Genomic DNA, 26316 nt, shown 5'->3' with positions numbered 1-26316 from the left:
GAGTTAACGAGACTCCGTCTGCAATCCCGGCACCTCGGGAGGCCGAGGCTGGCAGATCACTCGCGGTTAGGAGCTGGAGACCAGCCCCGCCGACACAGCGAAACCCTGTCTCCACCAAAAAAATACGAAAATCAGTTAGGCATGGCGGCGCGCGCCTGCAATCGCAGGCACTCGGCAGGCTGAGGCAGGAGAATCAGGCAGGGAGGTTGCAGTGAGCTGAGATGGCAGCAGTACCGCCCAGCTTCGGCCTGGCATCAGAGGGAGACCGTGGAAAGAGAGGGAGAGGGAGACCGTGGGGAGATGGAGAGGGAGAGGGAGAGGGAGCCACACTTTTCATTTTAAAGCAATTTAAATACTAGAGATTGATGGTAGTGTTACTGGACAGAGAGGTACTTGAGGTTCGTAGGGTCTATTTCTTGCTTTTCAGTTTGGAAGCTGAGAAAGATTTGACCTTTAGTGCTTTAGCATTGTTTCCAACTATTGATTTTCTCTGTTTAAGTTACTTGTGCCTCCATCTTTCCTTTTGTAAAGGCTGATATTTGGCTGGGTGTGTTGGCTCACGCCTGTAATCCCAGCACTTTGGGAGATCAAGGCGGGTGGATCACTGGAGGTCAGAAGTTCGAAACCAAGCTGGCCAACGTGGTGAAACCCCGGCTCTACTGAAAATACAAATATTAGCTGGACATGGTGGTGCACACCTGTAATTCCAGCTACTTGGGAGGCTGAGGCAGGAGAATTGCTTGAACCCAGGAAGTGGAGATTGCAGTGAGCTGAGATCGCACCACTGCACTCCAGCCTGTGCAATAATGTGAGACTCTGTCTCAGAAAAAAAAGACCGATATGACTGATATTTAACTTCAACTTCTAGAGAATTAAGAATTTTTAAATTCATTCTTATAAAAAGCACTGAGACATTTTTGGGAAAATTCAGCGTGGATTGAAAATCATACTGAGTCAGGAATCAAAGCTTATAACAAATACAAAAAATGTATGAAATGAAACCCAATCATTAAGAAATACATTTTTCCATGACAGTTTTCCTACATGTCCAGGCCTTACAGGAATTGCAAAATCTTGTCTCTCAGTTCTGGAAGGGCACTGAGAGATTATCTGATTGAAATGTCTCACCATTCGTGAGGATTTGTGATTGTGGGGAATTGAGTGTGATTTCTTTAACTACTCTCCTAGCGCAGTAATTTGAAGTACAAAGTCATGTGGGTGGGAGAAACCAAGGGGCCCTACTGGTAAGTTGTGCTTCTTCAAAGCATTTTTTTCTGAGAAAGAATAATAATCATACAATTATAATATTAGGTTCTTTAGTCTTCTCCATGGCAATGCTATTAGTAATTAGAGTAAAAAAATTTTTTCTGAACTTGGATTTTAGGATAAAGAAGGTGGTTTTATGGTAAGGGATTCCAGTCAACCAGGCTTGTACACAGTCTCCCTTTATACCAAGTTTGGAGGGTGAGTAATCCTGCCATTTTTTTTTAATAATTTAGAGTTTTTGCATGAACTTCCTATGTAGTTTATATGGATTCCTAATTTTCATAAAAATATGCAGCATTTCACCATTAAAAAGAAAACCTGAACTTGATTTCTAAAGTGTACATACTGTTTTTTGTATTTATATTTTCAGTAATTTTCCTTATAGTTTTTCATATATATTTGTTGAGTATGGCTATAATAACTTTAGTAACATTCAACAAACATTTATAGTGAACTGTGCTGGTCACTAAGGATAAAAATATGAGCAAAGGAGGCAGAGACCCTGCCCACCAGTAGGTTAGTAGATGCTGCAGCCCAGTAACAGAGAGTGATGGTAGTAAGTGCCATGTGGGAGGGTAATGTGTGTATGTGGCAGGTTTGGGGATGGGGGATGGTACATACACAGCCCAGGCACATCTTGAGTTAGTCATGAACGCTCTCCCAAGTGACATCCAGGCTGAGACCTGATAGGCGAGCAGGAAAAACTTGGAGGGAGGAGACGGAGTGTTTCTGACCCAGGAAATTGCCTGGACCTAGACGGGAGAGAGTATATGGTGAGTTCAAGGCACTGAAAAGTATGTGGTAGCTGCAGGTAGAATGGGAGCACAGAGTGAAGGGAGGAGAGAGAAGCCTCAGAGTTGAAGCAGAGGCAAGTTCATGTCAATGTCAGTGACTCCGAGCTTTATCCTAAGAGCAACAGGAGTCATCTTGAAAGTATTTTTAGCAAGAGAGGACTAGAGAAGATCTGTGCTCTAGAAAGGTCCCTCAAGTTGAGTATTTAAAAGTCTAATTCATTCACTATTGGCGATTTAAGTGTTCTAGACATTTGTAAGTTTATGCAACAGCAGGAACAAAAAGCAGTAGCTGCTAATAGCTATTTTAAGACTTCCAACTGTTGTTAAATGGAATTCATAAATGTTCTCTTTCAAAATCTCATGCAAAGGGCCAAGTATGTTTTCAGTGAGTAATTTAAAAACTTTGACATGCTAATATGAAAGACAAAGCTAAGAAGAACAAGGGGAAAATAAAATTTGTGCCAGGAATAGATGGGATCATATGGAGAGACACTGTGGTTGCCCTTGTAGAAAACATCTTAAGAATGAAGTTCTGTTATTTCAACTTGGTTCTGAGACATTTTGATTTTTGTTCTAGAGAAGGTTCATCGGGTTTTAGGCATTATCATATAAAGGAAACAACAACATCTCCAAAGAAGTATTACCTAGCTGAAAAACATGCTTTTGGCTCCATTCCTGAGATTATTGAATATCATAAGCACAATGCAGCCGGTAAGTGAGCTGTGAAAACCTACTTCAAATATAAGGTAGTGATTAAAATGATCAGATACTGTGATTAATTCCTTGAGCAGTTTTATTTTATAGTTAGTTCATTGTAGAATGTGGTTGATTTAAAATTACTGCATATTAAAGGAATGATATATACAAAGAAAAATTAGAAATAATATCAAGTTTTATAAAAAGCTCTGTCTTGACCTTAGGACATGAGTTATTCCAGTGGTATATACTAAATATTCACATTACATTTATACACTGTTGGTGGCAGTGTAAATTAGTTCCGCCATTGTGGAAGACAGTGTGATGATTCCTCAAAGACCTAAAGACAGAAACACCATTCAACCCAGCAATCCCATTACTGGGTATATACCCAAAGGAATATAAATCATTCTATTATAAAGACACGTGCATGTGGGTGTTCATTGCAGCACTATTCATAATAGCAAAGACATGGAATTAACCTAAATGTCCATCAGTGATAGACAGGATAAAGAAAATCTGGTACAGATACACCATGGAATCTATGAAGCCGTAAAAGAAGAATGAGATCATGTCCTTTGCAGGGACATGGATGGAGCTGGAGGCCATTATCCTTAGCTAACTAACACAGGAACAGAAAACCAAATACCACATGGTCTCTCTTATAAGTGGAAGCTAACTAATAGGAATAAATGGACACATAGAGGGGAGCAACACACACTGGCATCTTTTGGAGGGTAGAGGTTGGGAGGACAGAGAGGATCAGGAAAAACAACTAATGGGTACTAGGCTTAATACCTGGGTGATGAAATAATCTGTCCAACAGACCCCCATGACACGAGTTTACCCATAGAACGATTTGCACTTGTAACCCTGAACTTAAAAGTTAAAAAAGTTCACATTTATGTGGTATATATGTCCTTGATACTAAAGTCCAAGATATGTCTATTTCAGAATAGTCACAGAAGATGCCATATAAGCCAGGATTCAGTCCTATGCTATAGGTTTCCAGAGACTAGAGTAATCATGTCCCACAAGTTAACCATCTTGAATCTCTGGTACACTTACCACCAGAGTGGGAACAAACTGAATACCAAAAAATAACAGAAACCACATTCATGAAAATTAGAGTTCCACAGGATTATATAGAAAGATTTCCAGCCTTTGACTTTAAAAATGTAACTGGGCAGGGATAGCCCAGTGCTTCATACAACTTATGAAAAATTTTGAAATTTTATTGAAGGCACCCTTTGCAAAGCCTATTATTTTGTGACTGTTCACTTTTTTTTCAGATAATAATAATGGTTATTTAGATAAAATTTACATACTATAAAGCTCACCCATTTAAAGTATACAATTCAGTGGTTTTTAGTATATTTACAGAGTTGTGCCAACTATCAGCATAATCTAATTTTTTTAAAGAACATTGTCATCATCCCAAGAAGAAATCTTGTGTCCAATAATTGTCATCCCATCCCCCTTCACCAGCCCAGCCCCAGGCAACCATTAACCTACTTTCTGTCTCTCTTATAGATTTGCCTATTCTGGACATTTCATATAAATGGAATTATACAATATGTGGTCTTCTGTGACTAAGCTTCTCTGACTTAACTGTTTTTGACATTGTCATGTTGTAGTATGTAGATGTATTCCATTCCCTTTTTTAAAAACATACATCACAAGTTTATTGAAATAATCAGATAATATAAACAAAATGAACAGGGCTTGACACATAGTAATTGCACAATAACTTCTACCTATTATTGAGTTACAACCCAGAGCCTAACACAATATTTGTGGAATGCTTAGGTTCTCAGGCCAGCATACAAGTCTACATTTAACTCTTAAATAAAATAACAGTTTCAAATTGAGTATAATAATGCTAAATGGTGAGACAGGATCAACCCCTCTATCTCCAAATATAGGGGGATTATCTTACCATCCACCTGTTGTATTAGAAAGTCATGCTTCATCTACTTATGGAAGCCAAGACATAGCCTAGATATGTACAAACTATAGATATAATGATGTTAAGGAAAAAAATTGCTGACAATATCACTAGGGATTCTAGACAATGTAAATTGCCATTAATGTTTATTGCTGTGATGGACTTCCTGAACACATTGTTAGAAATTGGTTTGTGGCCAGGTATACAAATAATTCATTGTATGAATTTTATTATTCATCAGTTGATGGACATTTGGGTTGTTTCCACATTTGTTCTCTTATGAATAATGCTTCTGTAAACAGTTGTGTACTAGTTTTTGCGTGGAAATATGTTTTCATTTCTTTTGGGTATTTACCTAGTAGTTATGGGTATGCTGCGTCATATGGTAACTCTGTGTTTAACATTTCAGGAACTGATTTCATATCAATTTATATCTCATTCTGTTGTTTTCTTTTTTGGTGTTTTTGCTCCCTAATTTTTTCTTCCGTGTTCCTGTATAAGTTATTCTTCACCGTCATCTCAATTCATTCAACAAACATATATCAAGTGCCTACTGCATGCCAGAAACAGAGCCAGGCTTTGGGGAGACTGTGGTGGACTAGGTGGAGTCACTGATCCTGATTTTCCCAGACCCTACCACTTGCGGGGAGACAGAGAAGTACATAACGATTTTAAATTGCTTTGAGATATCTTGTAGTAGAGGAAATACAGAGTGCTGTGGGTGTTTATGGAAGAGACACCTCCTGTTTCTTATTTAGTGCTGTATGCGACTTGGGTTAAAAGATCCACACTGATTTCCAGTAGTTGGTATTCCCAGTTGTTGCTATCCTAGAGCCCGCTAAGATTGCTAATACTGAGTCATGTCAGGTGAATAACTTTCATTTTTAGCAGACTAATCTAATTCCCTTTCATAGTTCAGCTCTCATATTGGAAAAGAACACGAAATAACTGTTAGAAACCTTTTAACATCCTTTAAAATATTTGAAAAAAGAGAAAGCTGGCATGGTGCCTGTTAAACACTGTAGTATTTAAAAGAAAATGTTTGTTGAATGAATAAAAGCATATAGCAGAGTGCTGTATGTACACACAGAGGATGAGCAGTAAATGAATAAATGATGAATTTTCTAAGTGAGTTTCCTGTAGCATGTGACCAAGCAGAATGATTATGAATGAGTTTGACTGCAACGCTTTCTTTGATTATTAGGACTTGTCACCAGGCTTCGGTACCCAGTTAGTGTGAAAGGGAAGAATGCACCCACCACTGCAGGATTCAGCTATGGTAACTCTTATTTTGTGGTTTCATGAGCTAATTTTCCTTGAAAAGAATCCATTGTCATAAGATAAATTTGGATGTGTACTATTTCACATACTGGAACTGTTTTTTATAAGTTTATAGTATAGGTTTTTAGATAATTATACTTAAGACCATAGCAGCCTAGGTATTCAATTTTCATCATTATTCGTAATTCCATAGAAAACTTTCTGTCAGTGAAAAATAAGCATTATCATGTTAACATCTAAAATAAATCAAAGCCCTTCCTGGTTCTCACTAGCTTTATTGGTTACAAGAACGTGAGTAAGGATGGAGGTAAGAAAGCAAGCTTCCAACTTAATTGTCTTTGTTGCTTCTGGCAAAAGCCTTTAAAACAGCAAATTAGATTATTTCCAACTTGATGGAATTGAAAAAGAACAACAACAAAAAAAAAACCTGAGAAGGAAGAGTGGTAAAGAAGGAAGTATTTGTTTGACAAAAGTACCTTTAACTTTCAGGCTATATTATTAGCTTGTTATGCAGAATTGTCTTGCCTTCTTCATTTCACGTTGGTTAGAAGGCATTCATCCTCCCCACCTTTGGCAGTTCAGATGCAGGTTTCAAGTCTGTTCTGTGTTTTACCAGGAATTATTACAGTGTTATCCTGTAATTTTGAGGTTGATCTTGGTTATAGGTTCTTTTCCCCCCTCTCTGATTCATGCTACGTTTTCCTTTTTAAATATGAACACTTTCCCTTTCTGTCCTGCAGAGAAATGGGAGATTAACCCTTCAGAACTGACCTTTATGAGGGAATTGGGAAGTGGACTGTTTGGAGTGGTGAGGCTTGGCAAATGGCGAGCCCAGTACAAAGTCGCAATCAAAGCTATTCGGGAAGGTGCAATGTGCGAGGAGGACTTTATAGAAGAAGCTAAAGTGATGATGTAAGTTGCTATCATCTTTCTGGCTCATCTTTTTGTATTAAAAAGTGGCCCCTCACCAAAAACTTGGTAGTTTCTTTTCCTATAGTAACTATATATATGTCTTCCTTCCCAGGAAACTGACACACCCGAAGTTAGTGCAGCTTTATGGTGTGTGCACCCAGCAGAAACCAATATACATTGTTACCGAGTTCATGGAAAGGGGCTGCCTTCTGAATTTCCTCCGACAGAGACAAGGTCATTTCAGTAGAGACGTACTGCTGAGCATGTGTCAGGATGTGTGTGAAGGGATGGAGTATCTGGAGAGAAACAGCTTCATCCACAGAGATCTGGTAACCCTAGCCACCCATATTCCCACTCATTGGCTGAATTCCTTTGTAACACTGGCTCAGCAAATGTGCAATGATGTATTAATAGCCAATTTTTGTTCTTAACAATCTTTCACCATTATTTTTAAAGTTGGTAAATTTAACTTGTCCTGTAATTTTAAAGGAAAGATCTCTATTCAATCTAATGATTTACTTAGTTAATATCTCCAAGCAAGTTTCCATGTTTTAATTTTTCGATCTCCATAAGAATCCCATGAGATAGCTACTCACAGTGGATTCTCTTACCATCACTCTTGTACAGATGAGAAAATGAGCTTCAGGGAAGTGAAAAGGCTCGCCTACTGTGATAAATAGGGAAATTGGGGTTGGCCTTGACTTTCTAACTAGATCCCAAGTTCTTTTCCACCTCACACACTATAAACAGAAACTATAAGAGAAATCCTTTGGATTTTTAAAAAATATCTCAAATCACTGGGAAAACATGGAGGTTCATGTTAACTTCTGAAAATGCTAGAAAAAGAAATCCGTTACCAGTTCTAAATTATGATGGAGACAATTTTTCCCTTCTCACCTGTTCTCACTCTCTCCTCCATTCTTCTTTTCGTTCTGTTTTTCTTCTCTACCTGTTCTTTACAGATGCTTTCAGCTATCAGTAGCACTCTGTCCCCTGAAAATAATCAGCTGAAAATGTCTGTTTTCAGCATATCAGTAGCACTGTCTGTCCCCTGAAAATAATTCTTTTACCAAGAAGAGTGTAATTTTCATTTGGGACTTTCTCCCATGTTTTAGTTTTAGCTTTCTAGTGATAAAGCATGGACACATTTCTTTTAGAAAGCAGAAAAACTTAAAAAAAAATTTTTTTTCCTTTGAGACAGGTCTCACTTTGTCTTCTAGGCTGGAGTGCAGTGGCGCAATCTTGGCCCACTGCAGCCTCAACCTCCCGGGTTCAAGTGATCCTCCTGCCTCAGCCCCCAGGTAGCTGAGACTATAGGCATGTGCCACCATGCCTGGCTAATTTTTGTAGAGAAGGGGTTTCGCCATGTTGCTCAGACTGGTCTCGAACTCTTGAGCTTAAGCAATCTGCCTGCCTCAGCCTCCCAAGTGCTAGGATTACAGGTGTGAGCCACTGCACCTGGCCTTAGCAAAACATTTTTTAAAGTTAACAGTCACCTTAGACAGACATTGTTCTGATGAGTATTTTACAAATAAACTTGTTTAATCATAATTCTGGGAAGTAGATTTTCTTATTATTCCCTTTTTACAGATGAGGAAACTGAGGTGCAAATAGGATAAAATAACTTCCAATGGGCAAGTAAATTGTAGAGCCAGGATTTGAACCCAGGAAGTTTGGCTCTAAAGTCCCTACTTAACTACTATGCTATGCTCTCTAGAATTAAAACATATTAGAGAATTGAAGATTTGGAGATGGAACACTTTATTTCCTAGGTGTGTTTTGGGATACTTACCTTATCTTATATTCAGTTTCTGTGTCTGTAAATTGTGGGTTATAATGTTGTTTGGCTTCCAGGACTGTTTTAAAGGTCACATTATTTGACTGGGGCAATGGGCTTTGTAAAATAGACATGCTGTAGATAACATCAGTTATTGTTATCATTGTGTCAGGGATGATGAAGAACATCTCTGTCAGGTAAAACTTGTGAACTAAGAACTAAGAACAAAATAGATGTCCTTATAAAACTGATAAAAACTGAGTATCTACGTGGGTGTGGCAGATTACACCTGTCCACACAGATGATGTTTTGGCAAAAACTATTCTTACATTTCTGTGCCTGTGATATTGGTATTACTATGGTAGGTTTGTGTCACCCCTTATGGGAAACTTTGGATGCTCTTGTCTCCTTGGTAAAGAATCCTGTTGACCATCCAGCGCAGGCATTGTGGAGTTGTGAAGTGTTTTCATAGGAAGATGCAGGCAGTCCAGGGAATGGACATTAACTCTCACTTTATAAGACTCTTAAAATGCACTCAGCAAGAAGGAACCTCATATAAGTGGAATTGCCACATAGAGAAAATAGAATTATGAACAGTCAGGAAGAAAAACATATCTTGGTCTATGGGTTATGGTATTAAAAATATTATCGGCCAGGTGTGGTGGCTCACGCCTGTAATGCCAGCACTTTTGGAGGCCGAGGCGGGCGGATCACGAAGTCAAGAGATCGAGACCATCCTGGCAAACATGGTGAAACCCTGTCTCTACTAAAAGTACAAAAAAAATTAGCCAGGCGTGGTGGCAGATGCCTGTAGTCCCAGCTACTCGGGAGGCTGAGGCAGAAGAATCACTTGAACCCAGGAGGTGGAGGTTGCAGTGAGCCGAGATCGCACCACTGGACTCCAGCCTGGTGACAGAGCGAGACTCAGTTTCAAAAATAAAAAATTAAAAAATTAAAAAAAAAATTCATGTCTTCCTTCTGAGAAATACCACGTCTTTCTATCAAACTATTTTCTTAAACCTTGTAACCTTGAAGAACATGCAAGAAAATATAAATTAAATAATCCACAATTGTATTTGACCAATTTTGTACATCATGTTATAATATACTGGGAACATAAATGAAAAAGCAAACTGTATTTACACATAGCTGTTCTTTTTGAGACGGAGTCTTGCTCTGTCACCCAGGCTGGAGTGCAGTGGCGCGATCTCTGCTCACTGCAACCTCCACCTCATGGGTTCAAGCAATTCTCCTGCCTCCAGTCCTAGGTAGCTGGGACTACAGTTGTGTGCCACCACACTTGGCTAATTTTTTTTGTATTTTTAGTAGAGAAGGGGTTTTGTCATGTTGGCCAGGCTGGTCTCGAACTCCTGACCTCAAGTTATCCACCCGCCTTAGCCTCCCAAAATGTTGGGATTGCAGGCGTGAGCCACTGCACCCAGCCTGTTCTTTGACTGGGATGAGATGACCAATCACTGAGCAGAAATATTGGATAAGAGATTGGTCGCCTGTCATTTTGATGGTTGTGTGTTGTTAAGCTCACCTAGTGAGAACCGGATTAAGGACTTCAAGAGATGTTCTCATTGTCAGTAAGAAAATTGGATAGTTTAATAAGAACAGGTCTGGGAGGGAGAAAAGTGAGTTGACCCTTCTATTAGCCCTTGTTTAAGAATGACAGTTGGCTGGTGAGGTTGCTCGTGACTATAATCCTAACAATGGGAGAGGCCGAGGCAGATGGATGAGGTCAGGAGTTCAAGACCAGCCTGGTCAACAAATACAATAATTAGCTGGCTGTGGTGGTGGGTGCCTGTAATCCCAGCTACTCTGGAGGCTGGGGCAGAAGAATCACTTGAAACTGGAAGGTGGAGGTTGCAGTGAGCCAAGATTGTGCCACTGCACTTCCAGCCTGGGCGACAGAGGCAGACTCTGTCTCAAAAAAAAAAGAAAAAAAAGAAAAAAAAAAAGATAATTGGTAAAGATTATGTAATAATGCCTTATTGCAAATACAACTTTCTGACCTGCCTGTCTGTTCATTTTTTCAAATACACAATGGAAATACTTCCATAGGGGTAAAAACAACTTATTAAAGGGTGTTTCCAGTCTCTGCAAATGTTGACTAGGTTACACTAAATTTAATATAAATAGAACTTACATTTTCCTACTTAAATGGTAGAATTTTTAAACTAATATACCATCATAATGTTGTTTTCCAGGCTGCCAGAAATTGTCTAGTAAGTGAGGCGGGAGTTGTAAAAGTATCTGATTTTGGAATGGCCAGGTATGTCCAAATATACGTGGTTTTAGGTGATGTTTGCATTTTTTTGGTGGAATTAATAAGTGTGGGAATAATTTGCACTGATGAAGCAGAAAGGAAATCTTGTTAACTGGTTCTCAGATTAAGTATATATTGTGATGGTTGTAATTCTCTCCACTAGGTGGTAGTATAGCCTGTTAAATACACTGTATTTCCTGGTGTGGATTAGATTTCTAAAATCTTTTGTTTTCACAAAAACATATTTGGTGGTGAGGTTCTTAGTATGTCCATGTCTGCAGTGTTTTTCTTCTCTTAATTTTTATAATTTAATAGTATTATAAAATACCTTTTAAAGGTATTTAGTTTATTTTTTCTCTCTTCTCCCTCCGTCTGTCCATTCATTCATCCATACATCCACCCATAAAAAATCAGGTGCCTGCTCTGTGCCAGGCATAATGATAAGCTGAACCATATAGAGAATAAGACCTACAAGTCCTTGCCTGCATGCAGCTTACATTGAGGAAGAGGGTGAATCAGAAGACCTGATAAAGTTACATGATCGAGCACGGTCGATACTGGTAAACTGTGGCTGTCAGTCTGACCCAAACCTCATTTGGGTTTCACATTTTTAAATGAATGAAAAAAATGAAAAGAATATTATGACATGTAAAAAAAAATCTGAAATTCCAATGTTGCTGTCCATAAAAATAGCGTGATTGAGACACAGCCTCGCTCATTCATTTAGGTGTTACCTGTGACTGCTTTCCTGCTACACATGCAGAGTCAAGTAGTTGTCACGGGGACTGTATGGCCTGCCAGATCTGAAATATGTGTTATCTGGCCCTTTACATAAAAGTTGACTGATCCCTGTAATAGAGATAATTTGGGGTGGTGCTGAATGATGATGCAGGGCAAGAGTGAGGGTGGCTACTTGATCTGATGTTCAGGATGACCTCTTTGTGATAGGCAGATTTGACTGGAGATGAAAAGGTAGGAAGTAGCCAGTGTAGGTGAAAATAAAAGGATAAAATATTTCAGGTAGGAAGAAAAAGTGAAAAAGCTTGAAGTCTGGGACACGTCTGGCCTGCTCAAGCTTGAAGTCTGGGACACGTCTGGCCTGCTCAAGGAACGGAAAAAGCGCCAGGGTAGCTGGCCAACGGGCAGCGCCAGGAATGCTCATAAATGCAGGCAAAGACCAGGCCATGTAGGGCCAAGTTTAACTCCTAAGGAAACTCAGGCCCAGGGAGATTAGAAAACTGTTACTGCCAGAAATGGGACCAGAACTTCCAATTCTTAGGATATTAATTACCCAATGCTCTTTATTTGCTTTTATATACAGATACTATATATTTGACAGGCTGTCTGCCACTTTCATCGTTCAATCTTCATATAGGCTTTCAGAAAATCTGCACTTTTGTATCAACCACTCAAAAACCTCTTTATACCCTAAATTCAGACTCCACTGGCTGACAGTTTGATCCAGCCCACAGTAGCATTGTCTGCCAGCCAGCAGCTGGCTTTGTGCCGAGTCACCATCTTTGTCTACATAGCAAAGGATGTTTGTGCAATTCTTCGAAAATTTTCTCATGGAACCTTTTAGAAATTAATGATATATTCACACACAATACAGAGATACATTCCTTTTGTAAATATGTGCTGCCCACCTTACAGAAAGGGCTGAAGTCTTTTCATCTACCAACCCTAATCAAGGATTCTCCCCTAAAGTTAGCTACTGTTACCAGTTTTTGTATGTTCTTCCAGAAGGACATTGTATGTTCACATAGAAAAACTATATAGTATTGTTTTGAGTGTATGTATGTATGTGGGGATGTTATGTATAAATACATACTCCACCATTTACATGTGGCATTTTGTGTTGTGTTTTTGTTTTTGTTTTTTTGCATTTGCTATTTTCATATGCTGTAGTTTTAAATTGTGCTCTGTGGAATTGGAGGCCTGAAAGCATGTGTGTTTCTAGATGCTTTATACCACTTCCTCTGGAACAGCTCTGCTTTAGATTTTTTACATATGGGGCCTTTGGGTAAAATTTTATTTAAAGAACAAAATTGCTTACAAAGGAAAGCTTGCAAACTATTTTATGATACCTTATCTCTATTGCCTTATAAAAAGAAAGAAAAACAGAAAAATGAAAGTGCAGATGGTAACGTGGTGATGGATCCATCTCATGCACTTAAATTAAGCTGAGAGGAAGTTGGAAATCACCAGGTGTGGCCACTGAGGTGAACATTTAGCTTCAACCGGATGCTTGTTGGACTTCAGTCAACTGTGTTTTTGATTGCAAGGGGAAAAAAATGAAAGAGCAAGTAGAAAAAGCAGATTGTTCTTCAGAGGTGTAAACCCATGGTGTGTCTTGCTCTAGGTATGTTCTGGATGATCAGTACACAAGTTCTTCTGGTGCTAAGTTTCCCGTGAAGTGGTGTCCACCTGAAGTGTTTAATTACAGCCGCTTCAGCAGCAAATCAGATGTCTGGTCATTTGGTAAGATCCATGGTCCATGTTTCCTCATGTCCGTCCGCCCTGAGGAGAAAGTGGATACATCCATTTGGTAATCCTTATCCTTTTCCAGGTGTTTTAATGTGGGAAGTATTCACGGAAGGCAGAATGCCTTTTGAAAAATACACCAATTATGAAGTGGTAACCATGGTTACTCGAGGCCACCGACTCTACCAGCCGAAGTTGGCGTCCAACTATGTGTATGAGGTGATGCTGAGATGTTGGCAGGAGGTATAGATTTTTTGTGTGCTTTCTTTTTGAATCTCTTAGGGATTGGGCTTGGTAGATGGATAACATGCAGTCTTTATAGCCTAGTGAGGTGGTGCATCTTTATAGTGATTTCAAGCTCTAGGTAGGAAGCCAACCCTCTCAACTCAAGTTCTGAATAACGGGAAGAAGAATGTAAAGATGTGGAAAATGCTAATAACTATCTCGATACATTCAGGCTGCTTCCTCACTTCCAAGTGGGACTCCTTCCATGGTTGCCTGAGATAGGGACTTGGGGAATAAGCCTGGAGAAGTAGCTCTTCTTTCATTGGTTCACTTGTAGAGTTGAAGTATTATTTTTTTTACCAGAGTTGGTTTCTTTCTCTAAACCTCAACTTTCCGAGGTCTTTGAAAGTATTGAAATGTTACCTCCTAAAAGAGATTAGATACCAAATGACTTCTGAAAGACAGTAACATTAGCTCACATGTATTATGTACCAGGCACTATACTTAGTGTTTTGGATTTAGTTCTCAAAATAACACTTTGAGGTGGAGATACTTTAACTGTAGCCACTCTGTAGATGAGAAGATTAAGGGTCATGAGGTTGCTGCTTGCCTGGGGTCACTTAGCTACAGAACAGTATAGGCCTGTCTGATTCCAAAGCCCAGAGTCTCAACCACTTGCTGTACTGCCTCCCAAGAGCATTGATTGGGATGGGCAGAGACATTCGGGGCAGGAAGTGGTGCTAAAGGGAGAGAGAACAGCTTGAGCAAAGGTAAGGAGGTGGTTATAAACACAGTGTGCACAACAGTGGAGACAGTGGCCCTATTTAACAGACAGCCCATGTGAGGGATTTTGTGGGGAATAAGATTGGGTAACAAGAGGGTCGGGAAGTGGCAGATTATAGAGGCTCCTACAAATTTGCAGGACTTGATTTCACAGGCAGTAAAAAGATCTATCAGGGTCTTGAAGAGAGACGTGAAAGCAGTGTCTTAGAAACGTTAGCCTAGCAGCAGTACATGCAGGGTAAATTAGGGTAGAGACAAGACCCCTTTGGAGATGTCTGTATGTCCTAGTCCCAAAGCAGTGAAGTCTCTCTGTAATATGCTGTGTTTAGGAGTTGGAGCAGTGAGAGGTTTTTTGGAATGGATTCTGGAACCCACAGCTTCTCTTTGACTTTTAATTGTAGAAACCAGAGGGAAGGCCTTCTTTCGAAGATCTGCTGCGCACAATAGATGAACTAGTTGAATGTGAAGAAACTTTTGGAAGATAAGCGATGTGTGACCAGTGGCTCCCAGATTCCCAAGCACAAGGAAGGATGGGCATTTTGTGGCTTTTAATTTATTGAGCACTTGGACATGTAGATCGTTTTACTTATACAGTGGAAACACATAAATAATTTGCTTCTAGAGCAGCCTCTGTCTAGACTTGCTTCTAGACAGAATCTCCCAGAGTGTGGAAATGTTGCCTTAGAAATGGTGATTAAAATCACTCATTTCTATTCATTCCTCAGGCACTTGAGTGACAGTTGTTTACCAGGCACTGTGTGTAGCCCCAGGGTTTGGCCATTCAGGGGTGCACACATGGGACCATGCTAGCTGATGCCAGTTGAAGGCCAGGGTATTTGGGAAGGGGAAGGGTATTAGAGTCATGACCAAGCAACCCTTCTTTTTCCCTTTGACTTCTACAGAAATCTGGGCCTGAGACATTGTCTACAATTGGGTTCTAGATAAATCGGGAACCCACCTTGGATAAATACCTATCTTTTGTTTTGAAAACATCTCAGTTTTCAAGACTGCTCTTAGTATTACATGAACAATATTTGTATGCTGTATATATTGTAAATATATATAATATATAAAGTTATATATTTATGAGAAACACGAATTGTCTTTTAATTGAAACTTTTAATCCTGTAGTATAGGAGTTCACCTTCTTAGGACTAGAGACTGTGCCTTATAGCTGTTAATTCATTTCCCCCTGAACATCAAATATGCCTGAAGAGAAGAAAGTCTAGATTCTTCTATGAGTAACGCCCCCTCCTCACTCAGGTAAATGTGTCTAGGGATGCCTGTCCAGCTTAACCACGTGCATTTGGCCTATGTAATCCTGCCCATGGTGGCCGCAGCTAATCAGAATCAGATGGAAAATTAAACCGGGTAATCTACTTCTAAGCCTTAAGAATATTCCCTGGGACACAGACACTATAACTGGAAGTGCTGAGCTCTGGGGCAGAAGGATCAGGTGACCTTCGCAACAAAGTTTGCCCCCACCTCACATAGGACCCAGAAGCAGCCCGAGTTGTGGCGGAGGATCCAGGAAGCTACCGAGAGAAGCAGCGAGCATGGTGTTCCGTGCCTCCCGGACGTTTTTCAGGAGGCCTGGTTGGACCTGGGTTCCTGGATGGTGGGATTGTTGTACAGCCTCTCAGGAGACCCTGCTGTCAAGACTGTGTGTGTGGATTTCTCACCCTTAGAAGCTCTACTAAGACATCAACGGAGTTAGGGCCTTCCTTTTTGCCTTGTGAGCGCCAAGGAAAAGAAACTATCTCGGTCACGTGAGCGCCAGCGAAAAGAAACTGTATCAGTCATCCAGAGACCGTTTATTGCCCAACACGTTATTCTTGCTGTTGGTGGGGTAACTAGCCGAGGAAGACACAGCGCCTTCCCTTCAGGAGTTGGGTCTCCTCTGGAGGCCACGATGGTCTGCTCTGGAGCATTGGGTGAACACACAGGCTGGCTGCTCTGGGCAGCGCCTTCACTCTGACCCTGGAGAACCATTTCATTTCATCCTGGTCAGTCTAGAGTCTGTGCACCAGGCAGTCCATCCACTGAAGGCTGTGTTTATTCTTTTCCTGTGCCCCTCATAATGGAAGAAAGTAAACTGCTTATCCCGAGCCTTATCACAATCTGCCACATTCCTTCTTGTCTACCTGTTTAACTGTACCCCCATCACAAAAACAGGCACAACTTTTTTTTTACATTCCAGGGTACATGTGCAGGATGTGCAGTTTTGTTACATAGGTAAACGTGTGCCATGGTGGTTTGCTGCACCTATCAAAAACTCATCACCTAGGTATGCATTAGTTATTTTTCCTGATCTTAGCCTGATATATATATTTCCTGATATTAGCCTGGCATGCATTAGCTATTTTTCTTGATGCTCTCCCCTCATCTGTCCTCCCCAACAGGCCCCAGTGTGTGTTGTTCCCCTCCCTGTGTCCATGTGTTTCATGGTTCAGTTCCCACTTATAAGTGAGAACATGTGGTGTTTGGTTTTCTGTTCCTGCATTACTTTGCTAAGGATAACGGCTTCCAGTTCCATCCATGTCCCTGCAAAGGACATGATTTCATTCTGTATAGCTGCATAATATTCCACGGTGTATATGTACCACATTTTCTTTATCCAGCCTATCATTGATGGGCATTTTGGTTGCTAACCATGCACAACTTTTAACTGACTTGTAGCTCATTCAAGGAGTCGGTCCTGGCACACTCTACCTTACTATCACTGTCAGCCTTTTCTCCTTCCTTCCTGACCTTCCCTCCTCCCATCCCATACTTCCCTTTTCACCTTGAGGAGCTACGGGAAGTACTAGGTGGTATGAAAGAGAGTGAGGAGAAGATAGAGTCCCTGTCCTAATGGTCAGTGTATGCTTTTTATGGGAAAACAAGATAGATAGCACCTGGCAACATTTGTCAACATTTCCTTCAAAAATCTTTAAATATTTTTCACTAAGACTTAGAAAAAAAAAGTTTTATACGAAAGCATAACAAAGGCAAAAGGTGAAGTAAAAATAACAGTCATCACCCAGAATGCTAAGGAGACCTTAATCTAAACCAGGAAATTGGAAGGGCGATTAGAATATGCTGTGTCTTCATTAAAGTTGCTCTGTTAATTAGTTAACACATGGTTATGCTCTCCAGTGGGATGAAGTGAAACTCCCAAGTGTGTTTTGTATTGTTGGTGTTTTTATATTTCTCAGCCATCCCCCAATCACATTTTAGGGTTATTACTAGATTGACTTCCCCCAAATAAAGCGTCTGCTGAGTGGGAGGATGGAACATTCTAAACTCAATATTCCAGAGCCTAGAATCTAATTGTTTCTGCCACTCACGGTGTGGCCTTGGGCAAGTCCCTTATTCTGTCTGTACCTTCATTTCCTTCCCAGTCCAGAGAGGGCAGTTTGATTTGATAATTTTAAAGGTGCCTTTTACCAAAATTTTGTGATTTCTTGAAAATGATGTTTGCGAGTCACCCACACCTTTGGGGATGAGAGACTAATAGCAGATACCCTCAGAGATTGGGATGGAGATTACTGAGCTTTCTTATATATGCCATTGGTTGTCATTTATACTCTTCTGAGGTTTTCAGAACAGGAAAATAGGTGGGGTTAACTCTGCCCGTGAGAAACATCTTGAGCAAACTATGATTTCAGTTGAAAGATGTGTTTTTGTGAGTAGAGCACCGCAGAAGAACTGAAGACTGTTGTGTGCTCCCCGCAGAAGGGGCTGCCATGATCCTTTCCTCCTGTGAGTAAGATGGGCTTTGTCATTTATTTTTGGGGCTTGTTCTGGGGCCTGTTATTCTTGAACAGCAGAGGAAGTTTTTTTTTCTAAGGCATAGAGCTTGGGAACATTAAAAGATAATTTCCTCAGATGTTGTGACAGACTTTTGTTTCTTATTTAAAGAACCACAGTGGTGATGTAATTCTAATAAAGGTTCAGCATTGAGAACATAAATGAAAGAAAAACAAAAAGAGTGTCCAGAAATCTGCATATGTGTGTGTAGAAATGCAATCAGTATGAAGTACTTGTTTTTAGAATGAGACTGTAATGAGCTCTGGGCTGAAGTCCAGGAGACCAAGTTCTAGTTCTGGAATGAACTCTGGGCTGAAGGCCAGGAGACCAAGTTCTAGTTCTGGATTTGCTCCAGCAGTGGTGGATCACAGTGGGCAACTTTATATATATATAAATACACACACATACACACACACACACAAATAAATATCTATATTTAAGGCAAAAGGAAGAGAAGTCAAAACACAACTGTGTTTATACTCTGAAATTATCTGCTTTATCAAGTAAACATATAGACTTAACCTTTATTTTCACAGGGGTATTTATTCACAATTCTATGTAGACTTCTGTTATCGAGGACCTTTCCCAAGCAATTGAAATTTAGGCAAAACTGATTCTTATCTGCAGTCAGAGCCTGAGTAAAGGCCAAAATAAGAGTCAAAGTCACGAGTCTCTACCTGGTTAAAAGTGTGAACATGGTCAAGTGTGAACACTGGCTCAAATGTCTCTTTCCCTCATATGTAATACTACATATGAAGTTGTTATTTTAATATTTTTATAGAATATAAGACCACCGTTAAAAATAAGTGCTTGTTTTAGGAGAACAGAGAAAGATTCCCTAGACACTGTTATCTGTGAAGATCCTTGGTTTGAAAGAGCTGTGGGGGATGCTTATAAATCCAAAGAAATTAGAATAAAAAAAAACAAGCAGAATAGTCTTCTAAATAAGAAGGCAGCCGTCATATCAGAATTGCAATGTGTTTGTTTCTTTATAAAGGTATTTATTGAGCACCTACTATGGGCCATGGTCTATACCAGTTCCTTTATATTCATTATCTGAAATCTTCACTACAAACTGGCAAGGTGAAAATTGTTATTCTTATCTAGCCAATAAGAAAATTGTGCCTTTGAAAGTTTAAATCTTGCCAGAAACTCATATGGTTGTCAGACTCAGGATTTAAGCATGAGACTTTTTTTTTTTTTTTTTTTTTAGACAGAGTCTTGCTCTGTCACCCAGGCTGGAGTGCAATGGCACGATCTCAGCTCACTGCAACCTCCACCTCCTGGGTTCAAGTGGTTCTCCTGCCTCAGCCTCCCGAGTAGCTGGGACTACAGGCGCATGCCACCATGCCTGGCTAGTTTTTCTATTTGTAGTAGAGACAGGGTTTCACCATGTTGGCCAGGTTGGTCTCAAACTCCTGACCTCAAGTGATTTGCCTCAGCCTCCCAAAGTGCTGGGATTACAGGCATGAGCCACCACACCCGGCCAAGCATGAGACTTGCCAGACTCGGGATTTAAGTGCTCTTCCTTTTGCCTTAAATATATATGTACACACACACATACACACATATATAAATAAGTTTATATGTATAAATAAGCTCTCAAAGGGAGTGTGTGTATGTGTATATTTGTATACATATAAAGCTGCCAACTGTGATCCACAAATGCTGGACGAAATCAGAACTAGAACTTTAGCCCAGGCCACTCCCTTTTTGCCCACCTTGCAACAAAATATAAAGAAACAATAAACCTGAGAGGTGCTTTAAGAACTTTATTTTGGGAGTTGCTTTGGAAGACTATTCAGTCCCATGTGCAGTTTTGGAAATACTTATTAATTTACCTCTAAGACTCAGAGGGCCTTATTTTGCAGATAAGGAAGGAAAATACTGTCTGATTTTAATACTAGATGACGATGGAACCAAGCTTCAACAAAGCTCAGTCATGTCAGATTAAAGCAATCAAAGACCAGCTAAAAAAGTCAAGTTTTTACATTTCTGACTTTTAGGTAGCATTAAGGAAAAATTGATTGTAATTTTTAAATGTCATCTGTTTAAGCGAAATCCCCTCATAGGAGCCAACAATTGTTTGTAGATTTTGTAAAAAAAAAAAAAAAAAAATCAGGTTATTCCAGTTGTGCTGACCTGAAAATAACTCATAGTATTCCATTCACGCAGATAAGAACAAGCCTCCTGTAAACAGAAATATAGGCCAAGCAGAGCAAAGCAGAAAAAGCGACAAAGCAGCAACCTGTGTCCCCTGCCACCTCCACTGGCAGGACAAGCTCAGCAGTGACTTAAGGATCTTTAAATATTAAAAGCTGTGTGAGCATCTGCTCTTTATTTCCCTCAAGGTCAGAACTAAAGAAAATGCTGTAAATTACAGCAGGAAGGATTCGGTTATATATAAAATAAATCACTGTGAGTGTTGAGACAAGGATTTGATTGCCCAAGGGATTAAATAAGGGACTACCTATTGGCGGGATATTTTGAGGATTATTCTCTCTGGCATGGATTTGATGAAATCTCATTCTCCTTTCCAGCTTCTGTTAATTTGATTTGATGGTAAGAATCACCTGTTGTCTACTGTATATTGCAGCTGAATGTGGCTACATTTTCTGCTGGGTAAAACAATGAGTGTTTACTGTTGACAAGGAGACAGCTAAGTGATGCCTCAAGATGTATTACTGTTAATCAAAAAACAAACAAACAAACAAACAAAAAAAGTCCAGCGAAGAAGATTGCTTAAGCTGAGGAGTTTGAGGTTGCAGTAAGCTGTGACTGCACCACTCCACTCCAGTCTGGGTGACAAAGTGAGACCCAGTCTTTTAAAAAAAAAAAAAAAAAAAAGAAGTTTATATGTTTGTTAGGGTCATTTGCCAAAAACATTTGTTGTTTTAAGCATTGTCATAGAATCCTGGCTTCAAAGGCTGTTATAGGGTGGGAGAAGATAATTGTGGAGCGTGGGATATTGATCATACTGATGGGAGATTTGGAGTGGGGTCTCAGGGCACTGCTCCAGTGAGATTCAGTTTGTGAAACGTACTTGGTATTGCCAGTATTTCCATCAACTCACAGTTGCCCTGAGAACAGATCCAGCCTAGGAGAGTTATTTAAAGGACAGGGCAAGGGAAAGCAGCTGGGGGCTTAAAGAATTCACCTCTTAGCTCCCCTGTTTGCCTAATTTCTCTGCCTTTCTTTATTCCCAACTTAGAGAGTAGAAAGAGTGGTTTCTAAGTCTTGGTGTGCCTGAAGCATGCCTGGGGTGATGTTAAAAGGCAGGTTTCTGGGCTCATCTCCATAACTGGATCTGAGGGTAAGGTAAGGACGCATTGGTCACACTGCCTTTCTTGGGCCTCTCTTTTCAGAGTCCTATCTTACTCCTTTTTGTATCTGATTGTCAGACCAACTTTGTTAGGTCAACGCCTTCCATTATTACTATTATGAATATGAAGATAAGGAGGGTAGCTGTGGTAGGCAGCCTCTAAGATGGCCTGATGATATCTGCCTCCAGATATTCATGCCCTTAGGCAGTCCTCCTCCTTGAGTATGAATTGGACCTAGTACCTCACTTCTTGTGATTAGAATATGGTAAAAGTGATGGAACGTCACCTCTGAGACCAGGTTACAGAGGCGGCGGCTCCCATTCCTGCAATCTCGGGCTTTCTGTCTCCTGCATCGCCGGCTGCTTTGTTGGGAGCACTCTCAGGCAGCCCGCAGAGAATCCCCATCACGAGGAACCGAGGCACCATGACCTGCTTGGAATTCGCTTAGAAGTGTATTCTCCAGCTCTGGTTGGGCCCAGCTTGACTGCAACTCCATGAGAGATCTGGAGACACAGGCAGTCAGCTAAACCATTCCAGAACTCCTGGCCCACAAAAGTGTGAGATAAGTGTTGTAAGTCATTTGGTCTTAGAATAATTTGTTTCCAACAATAGATAACTAAGTGTGTGGCAAAAGCAGGAGGAGCCACAGATTAAAAAAGAACTTGGCCACTTTGGCCACCCTTCTGCCTGGGGCTGGAGTTTGATGCCCTTTCTGAAAGATTAAAATGGACACTAGATGTGTCTTTTCTTTTGTCTTTAAATCATTTCAGTTTTTAACTCGTCACTGCAGCTGCCTTTTGTAACTACTGCAGATCCCCACATTTCTCCTCTGTGGAGCTCCCCAGGCCAGCAGTGCCCACACTCCCTGCCCACCGAGGGTCAGTGAGCAGTATGGCTTCTGGCCCAGTGCCAGCCATGCCCGTGTGCCTTGTGGCCAAGCACTTCTTCACATCACAAGCTGGCTCGATGTCTTGGGTGTGATGTCTGCGAGCTTATTATGAACTTTGAGCTCACAGAAAACAGTGTTCTAGGAAACACTGTTTTGAGATGTGGGGGAGTGGGGAAGTTGTGGGCAAGGTGCCTGCAAAGACCAACTCACATCAGCCCCTTCTGAGAAAGAAAGAAAAATTGCCTCATAGACCACACAAGGGTTTGGGTGGCTGCTGTCCGTGCCTGGGGAGTTGCCCTGGCAGAAGCTGGGAAACAGATGAGCGGTCATCATCAGGAAGATTTCTGCCTTTCCTTACAGCACCTTTTACTCCCAGAAACATTATCTTCCCTGGTGCCCGGGACCCCATCCAGCTTGCCAGGCTTCTAGAATCTCCTCGCCCCACACAGCACCCCTTCAGGCCATAGACAGGTCAAGCACCACTCTTCCACTCAAATTGATCAGTTTGGTGTCCCGTTAGCTAGGTACTTGTTTTCTCTTAGTTACCAATGACTCCCCTAAAGTAGTTATCCTCCGTTCTTTAAGGTTTCACTGGCAGTATGTCAAAAAAACAAAACAGAACAGTCAAGGTCTAACACAAATTACTCGCTTATTTTATCCATACATTTAGAAAAACTAACATCTCTGGGAACCATCGCTTCTTAGAATAATGGACATTTTAGTATCAAAAGGAAAAGTGCACACACGTGCGAACACAGACACAGGATCACTTCAGACCCCAAATGTATAAAGGGCATAAACTCAGAATAAAGGATAACTTTCTAAATTGAATAAATATGTGAAAAACTCAATGTCCCAATTTTACTATTTTCCCCTCCCCTTGGTGTGGGGTCTTGGTTTGGTGTCTAACTCCAAACCAAGAAGTCTAACTCCAACTTGGAAGTCTTTTCTAACTCCTGTTCAGAGGTAGAAATCGATGCTATAGCCAAGCTAGTTATGTGTCACTCTCCCCAGATAATATGGGTTAATGTGGCTAAAACGTGCCTATCTTCAAAAGGCCCTTAAGAAATGGGGCCTTTTGACGATAGGCTGGGCGCGGTGGCTCACGCCTGTAATCCTAGCACTTTGGGAGGCCGAGGCAGGTGGATCACGAGGTCAGGAGATCGAGACCATCCTGACTAACACAGTGAAACCACGTCTGTACTAAAAATACAAAAAAAAAAAAAAATAGCGGGGCATGGTGGCAATGCCTGTAGTCCCAGCTACTCGGGAGGCTGAGGCAGGAGAATGGCGTGAACCCGGGAGCAGAGGTTGCAGTGAGCCGAGATCGTGCCACTGCACTCCAGCCTGGGAGACAGAGTGAGACTCCATCCCAAAAATAAAAAATAAAAATAAAAAATAAAAATAATTAAAAAAAGGATATAGTGGTGGGCATTTATGGCAGAGTAACGAGGAAGTTTGGCCTTTCTGTAAATTTCTGGAAAAAAAAAACAAAAATGATACGTTGCAGCAAACTTACAGAATCAGCTGTGGTCACCGAGAGCCATTTTTCCAAAGCCACAAGTTTTCAAGGCTTTCCCCACTCACCACAGCCCATCAACTGCAAAAGCAGCCGGTATCAGACATTCCTCATCTTAAAACCACAACCTGGAGCGCCTGGGTTGGGCAACAAGCCTGGTCTTTGGGTTAAGGCAGCTCTCAAAACTGAGCCAGTTTCAAGCCATGTTTTTAAATAAAAATCACTAGCCATGTGCCAGTTATTATGATGACCAAATTCAGTAGGAATGCATTTCACTCAAGGCACTGATTCAAAACGAAACCCTGACATCGGAAATGCCAGGGGATGAACTGGAGGTGACGATGTAAACTTCAAAACATTAGACATGAGGAAGCGACAGTGGCTTTGCTTCCCGCGCAGCCCGGGCCCCACAGCTCTTCACATCTGTTCCTTTGTCCTCTTCAGAGATGACCTTAGGAGCATTCTGAGAAGGGGTGCTTCTCACTTTTGCTTTCTTCCAGTGCCCCCTGGTGGAAACCTGTTCCCAATCAGCCCAGCTGTTGCCACCCAGGAACCTCTGGGGGTGGAAGGAATGTCACTAGGAGCCTATCCTAGAGGACAGAGGGGCTCAAGTTCTTCCAAGGAAAAAACACAAATACCGAAGATGGGAGGGCCAACTGCCTATCCCATGACAGATGTGCCGGTTTCTAAAGGTCACAGAGACCTTTCTAAAGGCATCTGATGCGATGCCCTTTTTCTGATTTGCTGGCCTGAGGCTCATCATTAGAGATATTTACTGAGGAATAAGAAGTAGATGAAAAGAACAGCGCAGATGTAAGCCTGGGAGAGGAAGCTCAGCTCCTTCAGTGATAATCTTCAAGCCCGAATATATTCTTTCCACGTTTCCTTCCAGCAGGCAAATAGTCATTGCCTATCTCTGGGGCATTTTTGTCACTCTGGCAAAGGCCCTTGATATGCATGAGTTCCTGCCTAAGTTGGGAATTTGCTAAAAGCTCAAGAGCTTTCTCTCTGCAGGTTAATCGGCAAAACAATTCAAAGAATGGCTTCTGTAATCACAGAATGCCCGTGGAAGGGCGCTGTCTATTTACTTACTGGGAACACCTGTGCTGCTGTAAATTGAAAATGATCATGAAATGAATACTCCTTAATACCTGCATTGGAATGAATTTTGGCCCAACACTTCAACCTGTAAATAAAGATGCCTGCTGTCTTGGAAGGTCATGCCAAGCAAGGGAACACCAGGGAGCTGTTTGGCTTTCATAGTGTGATTTTTCTTCTCGCAATGATTATTTATCGGGCAGCAACTCCGCTGGGCAGAGGATGGAACCACAAACAAAGCAGTGGTTTGCCTTCCTGCTCACCACTGTTCTTGGTCTTTGGGGGAAATTAAATAAAATTGGGTCATAATTAAAGCAGTGGTAGGGTAGGTCTGTATCTTTCTTTAAAGGCCATTGTCTTTGCTATTGAATCAGGAAACATAAGAATTTTTGAAAACATTTTCTCCTAAATTCCAGGCTGCAGAAGACAGCGAAGACAACCAAGGGGAATATTATCAGGTGTGGCCATGTGTTGTGAGGTCAGGGAGCTGGAGGAGGCATTTCTCTAGTCCCAGATACTCCTGCCTGCTGACTGATACCAGCAATTTCTCTTTCAAAGTTCTTGACTTGGCCAGGCATGGTGGCTCCTGCCTGTAATCCCAGCAGTTTGGGAGGCCAAAGAGGGCGGATCACTTGACGTTGGGAGTTTGAGACTAGCTTGGCCAATGTGGTGAAATCCTATCTCTACTAAAAATACCAAAAAAATTAGCCAGGTATGGTGGAGTGTGCCTGTAGTCCCAGCTACTTGGGAGGCTGAGGCAGGAGAATCGCTTGAACCTGGGAGGCGGAGGTTGCAGTGAGCTGAGATCATGCCACTGCACTCCAGCCTGGATGACAGAGCAAGACTCCATCTCAAACAAAACAAAACAAACAAAAAACCACACACACACACAAAGTTGTTGACACTTGAATAAGGTGGTTCCCCCAAAATGTAACTACTCATAGCCTAACATTGACCAGAAGCCTCAATAACATCAATGTTGATCAACATGTATTTTGTATGTTATGTGTATCATACACTGTATTCTTACAATAAAGTAAGCTAGAGAAAAGAAATGCTTTAAGAAAGTCATAAGGAAGAGAAAATAGATTTACTATTCATGGAGCAAAAGTGGCTCATCATAAATGCCTTCATCCTCGTCATCTTCATGTTGAATAGTCTGAGAAGGATGATGAAGCGGAGGGATTGGTCTTTCTGTCTCAGGGGTGACAGAGGCAGAAGAAAATCTTCATGTAAATGTTTATACCATGTTTCTCA

The 26316-nt window shown here is 41.0% G+C and overlaps 2 protein-coding genes across 3 annotated transcripts in view; both read left to right on the top strand.

The window, feature by feature from the left end:
* Window positions 1–20790, top strand: part of TEC (tec protein tyrosine kinase) — a 142378-nt gene extending 121588 nt beyond the window's left edge. Inside the window, exons 10-18 of one of the 2 annotated variants that reach the window (XM_019024963.4) lie at window positions 1385–1464; window positions 2638–2771; window positions 5909–5983; window positions 6726–6897; window positions 7010–7226; window positions 10888–10952; window positions 13309–13427; window positions 13516–13673; window positions 14840–20790. In XM_019024963.4, the coding sequence (XP_018880508.4) occupies window positions 1385–1464; window positions 2638–2771; window positions 5909–5983; window positions 6726–6897; window positions 7010–7226; window positions 10888–10952; window positions 13309–13427; window positions 13516–13673; window positions 14840–14923 (1104 nt within the window). In that variant the 3' untranslated portion in view covers window positions 14924–20790. The remainder of the gene's footprint in view (window positions 1–1384; window positions 1465–2637; window positions 2772–5908; window positions 5984–6725; window positions 6898–7009; window positions 7227–10887; window positions 10953–13308; window positions 13428–13515; window positions 13674–14839) is intronic. The other variant, XM_063705263.1, reaches the window with a different exon arrangement.
* The window catches only part of TXK (TXK tyrosine kinase), a 67554-nt gene continuing 58988 nt past the window's right edge, over window positions 17751–26316 (top strand). The window contains exon 1 of the mRNA XM_004038640.4: window positions 17751–18182. Within this exon, the coding sequence (XP_004038688.1) occupies window positions 18167–18182 (16 nt within the window). The 5' untranslated portion in view covers window positions 17751–18166. The remainder of the gene's footprint in view (window positions 18183–26316) is intronic.

The sequence above is a fragment of the Gorilla gorilla genome, chromosome 3 (assembly GCF_029281585.2).
Source record: "Gorilla gorilla gorilla isolate KB3781 chromosome 3, NHGRI_mGorGor1-v2.1_pri, whole genome shotgun sequence".
Taxonomy (NCBI): domain Eukaryota; kingdom Metazoa; phylum Chordata; class Mammalia; order Primates; family Hominidae; genus Gorilla; species Gorilla gorilla.
Note: the sequence above shows the minus strand (reverse complement) of the source record. Positions and strands in the feature narration are given on the sequence as shown.